Source organism: Acanthisitta chloris, unplaced genomic scaffold (assembly GCF_000695815.1).
Source record: "Acanthisitta chloris isolate BGI_N310 unplaced genomic scaffold, ASM69581v1 scaffold9589, whole genome shotgun sequence".
Classification (NCBI taxonomy): Eukaryota; Metazoa; Chordata; class Aves; order Passeriformes; family Acanthisittidae; genus Acanthisitta; species Acanthisitta chloris.
The window spans coordinates 64,891-73,957 of NW_008693114.1; the positions used below are offsets into that span (position 1 = coordinate 64,891).

The following is a 9,067-nucleotide window of genomic DNA, read 5'->3' on the forward strand; positions in this document are numbered from 1 at the left end:
CTCCCTTTTGAGACATGCAAAACCAGGGTGCACAGGTGACTGCAAAGCTTTGTGAGGGAAATAAATTTCATCCCAATGCTCATATTGCTGCTCCAGACCTAACTAGCAACAAGGTGAATGGACTGAGAATCACAGAACAATTTTCACTTTGAAGTGTTGAATTATCCAAAGAAACCTTAGCTGCTGATTAAGCTGGTTGGAAAAGAGCAAAGACATGCAAAACCAGGGTGCACAGGTGACTGCAAAGCTTTGTGAGGGAAATAAATTTCATCCCAATGCTCATATTGCTGCTCCAGACCTAACTAGCAACAAGGTGAATGGACTGAGAATCACAGAACAATTTTCACTTTGAAGTGTTGAATTATCCAAAGAAACCTTAGCTGCTGATTAAGCTGGTTGGAAAAGAGCAACATGGCAAGAAATGGTGCACATGAAACACTTGAAAATGCTGGATAACAGCTCTAATAATAGTTGCAGCTTGGAAAGCATGGGAAAACACTTCAGTCAGGAAAACTGTGTTTAGATCCCTACTATCCACTCTGAATCCAGCTGTTGCCAAGATGACTTTGGCTGTCACACTGTCCCTGCTGTTCCAGGCTCTGACTATCTAAACAAGCAACATGAATCAACCAAAACAGCTTGGGAGGCTGAAAGCAGGGTTGGCCTTGGTGAGCCCTGAGCAAGAGGTGCCAACCAGAGTTCCACTCCTCTTTTTGGTTGCACAGACAAGGAAGAACACGACACCAAGCTGTGAGCTGGGCTGTGGTGGGGACACCCTTCTAGTAGTGGACTTCTCCCAGGGAACTGGCATTGCATTACTTACCAGCAACCTGTCTCATCAGAGAGACAGCAAAAGAAGAAACCTAAGGGAGGGGGCAGAAGAGACACCTTGGCATGCTCAGGCTGTGTACTGCCCATTGACACTGAGGTAAGACTACTGCAGGGCTTGATTACCCAAACACTTAAATGCCCTCTTTGAAAGGAGAAAGGTCTTCCCGCCCTATCAGGGAAGCAACACTGGAGTGAAAGAACAGTGGAAGTGAACACACCATTTGTGTAAGGGAATGCTGGGGTTTTTTACCTCACTAAAGGGCAATAAATCCCCTCTTATCACACTGCATTCTATGGTACAAGACAAAAAAGAAAAAAACCTGACACGATGAAAGCGTCCACCTTTTCCACACAGGACCTGGATTTCACCCAAAAACCTTCTGGAGCAGGAGAAGTGGGCACTTGAATCTAAGTACCTTAGTGGGAGTCCCAGGTACAGAAGAGGTGGGGGATGCTGGGAATGTCAGGACACATTTCTTGCCCAAACAGCGGCTATTGGTCTCGATGTCTTCGTAAGGGTTTTCCTTTGACGGCGGATCTGCACCAAAAAGCCACAAGCAAGAGATTGTAAGAGCAGAAAATTCTTGAGGTTTGCCATAAAAATGTGTTTGGGGATCCGCTGGCCTTCTCCCGCCTCCCACATGAGACATAAAGACCTGTTCTCAAGCACTCCTGCAACTGCTTCATTCTCTCCGTGGTCCTAGAAGTCCAGCTGCTTGCCAGACAGTGTCAAAACCCTGACACAAGCATGTGCAGTCATAGAAACGTATCACAGATACTACAGATGGAAAAGACCCAGCAAATCCTCAAGTTCATTTTCCTGTCTCCAGAAGAGCTGTGAGGTTCTCATGCACATTGGTTGATAACTGCATTTCCTTCTTTCCAGTCTTCTGCTTAGTATTGTCCAAATGAAACTGTAAGATGAAGGTTACATAAAGGTCCTCTCTCCTCAGTTTAAATCCCACATTTAGGGGGTGACCTCTGCTCATCATTTAATTGGGGCTGAAGTGATGCACTGCTTTTGGGCTGACTGCAGGGAGACTTAATTCCCCCTCTGAACATGGATGTGTATCACACAGCACAGGTTTTCAAACCTGTTATCAATCAGGGATGCCTTAATCTCAAATGTCACACTTTAGAAAGAAGGAAGCATTCCCCTCACCTAACCCAAGCCATACAAAGTCAGGATGCTCTTGCCTTGGAGGAGGGTAGAGGGATGGGGGACACCACCTCTGAAGTAGGTGTAGGTGCCTTTCTTTCCAGTAGTCCTGGAGATGAGGCACATAACTAATCTGAGTTTTAAACACCCAGAATTACATATAATGAACTTCTTGCATCTCACTCTTCAGCAGTGCTGGGAAATGTAAACTTTAGTGTGTTCAAAAACTCTGAAAAAGCAGGTTGTAACAGCTCCATATGAGCATCTAAGAAATCAATGACAATAGCTTAGTCCAAGCATCTGCATGGGCAGGTGATTTGTTAAGATTTCTCTCTTCATTACCCTCATTTCATGCCATAACCGAACAGACAGCTGGGACTTGCAGCAACTGCCTTTCTCTTACTGTCGTGCAATGCTTGACTGAGAGCAAAGACTGTAGGTCAGTGGTGCTGCAGGTCTCTGGAGCAGGGACCAGTAATTGTACAGGATCTGTCTAACCAGCACACTCCCACCTGCCTGTCCTGCTGGAGCAGGAAGGCAAATGAAGCCTTCAGACAAGGACAAAACCCAAGTCTTTTCCAACATTGCCTTCTACTATGGCTTCCAACTGGCCTTCTACTCAGCACTACAGCTGTGGATCTGAATTCACCACAGACGAGAAGGCAAGCACATCTGACACCAGCAAAGCAAGTCTGCATTAACATTTTGTCAGCTAACATGCTCCTGTCCCTGAAAGTGGCTTCACTTCAGTACCGAAAATACATTTCAGCTGTCATGTAGCTGGGTAGACTGAAGAAAAAAGAACAAGCTTGGGTTCTGTTGCCTGCCCCATCCTCTGCCCCTTGTCATCCATCTGCCTGGTACAACTTCCAGTATTCCAGCTAAGCAAGGGTGAAGAGATGCTTGCATGTCCTGATGGACACGTGATTATCCGAGCGTCACCACTAGTGTTCTGTGGCTGAAGTCTTGGTTCTCCATCCACTAGTGTGGTTTTCATATGTGATTTGTTTTGTGGATTATACTCATCTCTGGACTTGCGAAAAACAAAACTATAGCTTTTTTGGAGTTATCCTTGTCTACCCCTTTTCCCAAGTTTCTATGGTGACACCACCAGGACTGCAGGAATCAGTCAAAGATCACTGACTCCAGGCAAATCCTGAACATGCAGCAAGAAAACAAAAAACCAAACATGCTCTATTAGCTGACACTTACCCATAACTTTGTTTTCTTCTAATCTTTGCAACTAAAAGCTGGAGGAGAGAGGAATTTCAGGCTGGTATTTGAGTTCCCTGCAAGCTTGGGACACAGGGATATGCTTGTGTTTGAATAGATGGATTTGCCTTTACAGCCACTCTGTAATGCTATCCATGTTATTCCAGCTGAAGAGGTGACCCTTACACAGTGGTTTCTAAGACCTCCCATCATGCTCCAACACAAAAAAAATCCCAGCAGCTGCTCACACACTCCCTGTTCCTCTGGCCCCCCCAAGTAAAGAGAAGAAAAAAAGCAAACACAAGGCCCTTAGCTCCACAAATGAGGCTAACAATCCACAATTCCAATCCACAAATGAGGCGGACAGCCTCATTTGTGGATTGGAATTACCTTGTCTGCCATCAGTCCCAAAGGCACACAATTCCTTTAAGAGATCTTTCTCATCAAGTGTGATCAGATTTTGTTCATATCAAAGTAATAATGCCTGGCCTGCTTCTGAGAAAGTGCAGGTCCTCCCATGCTGAGCAGCAGAGACCACCTTAGTAGGATTACAGCTGCATGGCAAGAGCCAATGCAGGCATTCTCTTCTTAATCTGCTGAACTCAGCCAAGAGCTTTATGCAGCACCAGCCTACAGCTACTAAAACTCATTGAGGCTTTTTCAAAGGGGAAGCTTCTAATCTATTTTCTATCAAAGGCCATCCAACTCACAATATTAACAAACACTAAATATGGAGAGAGTTACAGGAAATAATCTTTAAAACGGCATTGATCTGCCGTCAAAGTTGGAGAAGGAAATAAAACTCAATTTCAAAGACTGCGGGACTTAGCTTCTTAATTACAATGGTACCTGAAGCTATGCACAATCCTACTCTGAGCTGAGGAACTGACTTCAAGGCTGTGTTTTCAGACTGTTTGCATTAGCTTAGCAGTGACAAACTCAGCACAATGGACAAATCAGAGCTGTTGAGAACTGATCTACAAGACAAAAGGAAGACAGAAGAGAAATGCCAGCAAAAAATAAAAGCTTGTTCCCACATGCCTCAGGTTCATCTTTGACGCTGATGAGCTTTGAATTATTCTGCCCATTTTTCTTCTTATTTGCATTAATCTGTGTAAAATGTCTCCTAGTTTACAATGGGATAATAAACACACTTTATGCAGTGCCTCTAGCAAACGCCTTTTGACCACAAGTCTCAAGTTACTCAGCATTAGCAGTCAAGTCCCTTCCTTGTCCAAAGTTCCTACCCAGGATGTCTTCATAAACGTTTTCCTCAGATAAAGTGCGTGTGAGGGCCAGCTTGGTCTGCGCATACCAATCCACCCGGCTGTTCTCAGACGATGACTGCAGCAAGTCTTCAAACTCATACGACTTCCTGCACCATTGGTGTGAGAGGAGAAGGAGCAGAGAGGAGAGTGAGACAGTTAAGCGGCATTTATCACCAAATTATGGCTAATTCACTTCTCCAAAATGCCAACAGCTGGCAAAATGAATTATTGAGAGGAGAACATTTCACAGCCTCATCCCAGGTAAAGCATGAAAAAGCAATACTGAGATTGGTTATCTTTTTCAGCCACACCAAAAAAGGTATTTCGGGGATGCCACAGATAATATGGGTTGTCATGGCAACAGCACACTGTGAAGATGCAAGTGTTAAGTGGCACATCCTGCAACAGTGGACAGAACCTTGACCCATGAGAAGTTGCATTTACAGCACAAACACCACACTCAACAGGAATAAGGGGGCCCCAAAGTCAGTCCCTGAGCAGCACAGGGAAGCAATACTTGCATGCAGGATGGTAGAAAGAGTAGAAACAATTAAGTGTCCTCCACTAAGAAACCCAGAGAGTTTTGATTTCCTTTCTGTACCCTAGCCAGGAATTTTCAGGTGACAGTTTATAGAGAGGGCATTAGAAAAGCCGTGCGTTTTATGCTGCCCACCCCAAAATGTGTGACAATCACGTGGAAGTGAAGAAAAGGCAAGAAAGCATTCCAGAAGAATATATACACATCAGATTCAGTTAGAGGAATAGGTTTACTATGAACAGTGAAAATGCTGCAGTAGAGATTATCATTCCAATCACTGTTCCAGACCACCTGTGGTCACTTTGTAATTAAATATATTTTCTACTAAAAAACCAAAACCAAACCAAATGCCAAACACCACAATCGTGGGCTTGAAGGGTAAGCCATGTAATACAGTGACCTTAAATGCCAAATCTGCCATGACTTACCCCTTCACAGTTACCCTGTGAAGTTGTGCTGGTCACTCATATATTCTCAGAGAGATGACTGAGTGCTAGCTATGCTGGGGATTATGACTGACAAGGGAAGATCTGTCTCTCTCAGAGAAAGATGGGAAGGTGGGACTCCACCACTGTGTCTCACCTCTGTGAAACACAGCCCAAATACCTGTGGTCAGTGTTGTTCTTGTGCTTCCCGCTCCACAGCCTCCTGCTGACAGCTGATGGGGGAGGAGAGGAGGGCAGAGGAGGGGGAGGAATGGATGGCAGAGGGGGTAAGTTTCTTTTATTCCTAGCTGCTGGCACCCAGTGCTCTTCCCCCTCATGTTTGAAAGTCCGCCGAGGCTTTGGTAATGGGTTGATGAAGAGCTTCTTCTCTGGCACCCCTGGCTCTGTGTACACATTCTCCACCGTGCAGTGCTTGGGCTTCACATGCGAAGTTCTGATCTCTTCTAGAGTCCCAAAAATTGGCTCACTGATTTCAGAGTCCATGCCAAGAAGCCTATTGTTGAGCTCAGCCCCACTTATGTTCTCATGGCCCTCAGGAGCAGTGTGCCCTTGTGCTGCCTTCTCCTGCAAGCACTGTGGGGAATAATAAGTACCAGGCAACTGTGGCTGCAGCTCTGCTGAGCCATCTTTCAAAGCCTGCTCCAGCTTCTTGACCTGACTAAGCACTGAAAGATTCTCCTTCTGGACCTCCCACCTCCCACCTTTCACATCCTTACATTTTCCAGGGCTGAACTCTACATCCTCATCCTTCTGCCCTTCCCCCTTTCGCTCTGCTGCCTGCCCTGTGCCTTTCTGAGTTCCTACTTTCTGCTCATTCTCTTTGCCTGCCCCTTTGCACTCCAGCTCCCAGTTCATAAGTCTCTTGGTCTCCACCTTCCGAGTCACCAGTGCTTCCCCACTCATCTTCTCAGTTACACAGGGCACCTTGTGCTCCTCTTTAACTCCTTGCTCCTCCTCTCTGCGAGAAGCAGACTGTGTTTCCTTTTTCCCCTCCCATTCTGAAATTTTGTCCTTGATGCTGAATGACTTATTCCTCAGGCCAATTTTTCCAGGCGACTGTAGACTCTGGGTGCCTGTTATCTGTCTCCTAATGATTTTACTGTTTTCTTTGACACTCAGATCCACAGATGGGTCACTGATGATCATTCTGGGGCTAAGCATGTTCTGCTGAAAGCAGCCTAGCCTTGGATCCAGCATCAAATTCTCCAAGGCTCCCAGTGGGTTCTTCACCACAGAAGAAACTGGTTCAGCTTCAGGCGGTAAAACCAGGGTGACAGAGGCATTGTCATAATATCCCTCACTCAAAAATCCACATAAAGGTCTTTCTAATTCCTTCACAGCTGCTGTATTGCTTTTATCTGCAAGCTTGATCCTGTATACCAAAGACAAAAAGAGAAGAAACATTCACTGCCACTGCTCACCCTTAGTTCATGAGCTCCTCAAGCTTTGCTCATAAAGCTGGTAACAGCAGAGGATGTTCAAACCAAGCACTTGAAACGGGCTTAGAGAGGAGGATGCCCAAAGAGAGGTCCTTCTAGCCAGAACAAAATGCCCTTCTCTTATTACAACTAAGATGAGGTTCAAAATGAAGCCTTTCTCTGTGGCAGAAGTAGGTGGCAGGTGGGAGAGGTACAAATAGTACATCAGACATGCTGACACCATGCGCCCAGGCACACTCCCAGATTCAACATTCTCTGATTAAACATCTTCACTGCTTGAGTCCAAAGTGCACCAAAAATTCCTAATATATTTAGTCTATGGATTTCCCAGTGTATGATATCACAGTATCAGTACTGTGATGTTTTAGCAATATGGTAAAATTCCAGCTGAATAGGCAGTTCCAACACAAAATGTTTCTGAACCAAAGCACTTAGCCATATCTTTGAAGTTCGTCTGGGCTTGCTAAAGAGCACCAGGACAATACAAGGTAGTTACTGGGATGCAAACCCATATCATTAGTCCCTTTAACCATGATCCCAACACTGAGATTCAACTCAGGGAAATTGCCCCATTAACTTAAATGTGTCAAGTGTCTCCCTTAGGGATACCCTGTATGGTGGCAGGCCTTGAGCTTTGTCCAAGGTGAAGCAATGCTGGCATCCACTGCAGACTCAGTTGTAGTGCAAATTGAGTCTGGAACAGGTTTCTGAGCAGAAACGAGACCTGAGTCAGACCTTGCTCTTCCCTAGCCTCACAGGTATTTACTCTGAGCAGAAATGAGACCTGAGTCAGACCCTGCTCTTCCCTAGCCTCACAGGTATTTATATCCTGGCTGTCTCAGTGACATCATGCTTTGGTTGAGGGCTGGCACTGTGAGCACCATGATGGTCTTTCCTAAGGACACGCGCATCGTGGTGCCACCAGTGGCTGGACTGCAGAGCAGAAACCGAAGTTGCACACGAGGAGAAACCTCCAATGCGTGGGGACAGAGGGACTTGTCTGAGAAGTCTCCAATGTTGAAGACTTCAAGTGCAGGTGGGGCAAACATTGACAGTGATATCATCAGCAGGAACGGTCTTGCCTTGGGGAAGGCCTTTTCTAGTCCTGTGGGTCTGGGACATTATAAGTTTCGACTGGATGATATAATGCACAGCATCACAGTCCCAAGATGGGACCTACGGGGTGTGTTTTAACATGTGAGGAGAGAGGGACAGTGCAGAGCAGAGAGGTTGTTTACTTTCTTTAATTTTCTTTCTCTTAGGGATAATAAACACAAGCAAAGCACCTGGCACTGAAACATGGAAAGCTCTCACCTCTCAACAGACTTGCAGACAGTGCTTCCAGACTTGCTGCTCACATCGGCCGCCTTGCTAGCTGTCATCATGTCAGCACACAGCAGGGCAGCAGGTCACCTGCAGATAGACAGAAGGAAGAAGCATTGCTCTGTGCTCAGCATCCTTCTCTCTTCCTTCTACACACAGACACACATATGTTTGTTTCTGAAATCCAGGAGAGGAGCTGAAGCAAGACACAACAGCTCTTTGAGGACAGCCTGGGTTTCCTTCTCTGTGAAATGGGAAGAGGGGTGATAACATTACTCCTCAGAAGCCCAGGGAGGAGTTGACAATTTTTGAGGGAAAAAATATCTTTGACTCAGCATCAAGTGCTGTACCATGACTTGAATATGGAGCATGTCTTATGAAGGCTTTTATTGTTGTCAAAATCTCAGCAGATTTAGACTTTTTTTTCCCCTTGCAGAAGACTAGCAAAAACAATTTTAAAACAACCTGTGTTAAGGCCACACGTCTGAAGTGGTTGCTGTGCATACAACACTGTCACAACATTTGCAGCTTGGGAGAGAAAACATTTTAGGCTGAATGGACACTGCACTATAGCTACTGGTCTTCCCTCCGATGGGCCATGTTAGGCTACGACTGATCTCATTTCAGAGGACAACTCCTCATGAGGGTAAGGTTAATCAAACACAAAAATGAGTCATCGTGTTTGCCTCAGGATTTCTCACATTCATGGACTGACCGACTCTCTCTTTTGAGCACCACCATCTCTCCTCGCTTCTCAGGGTGGTCTGCCTGCTCTACAGCATCGCAGTGACAACAGGCTCACCATCTTGTAGGCAATGCTTGGAAAATCTGAAGCCTCTCAGATATGTCCA

General features: G+C 45.6%; 1 protein-coding gene across 1 annotated transcript in view; it reads right to left on the bottom strand.

The window, feature by feature from the left end:
- Window positions 1-8,278, bottom strand: part of DENND2A (DENN/MADD domain containing 2A) — a 36,049-nt gene extending 27,771 nt beyond the window's left edge. Inside the window, exons 1-4 of the mRNA XM_009082955.1 lie at window positions 8,208-8,278; window positions 5,615-6,826; window positions 4,450-4,577; window positions 1,248-1,369 (exon numbers count right to left, since the gene is read on the bottom strand). Of these exons, the coding sequence (XP_009081203.1) occupies window positions 1,248-1,369; window positions 4,450-4,577; window positions 5,615-6,826; window positions 8,208-8,278 (1,533 nt within the window). The remainder of the gene's footprint in view (window positions 1-1,247; window positions 1,370-4,449; window positions 4,578-5,614; window positions 6,827-8,207) is intronic.
- Between the last annotated feature and the right edge of the window lie 789 nt (window positions 8,279-9,067).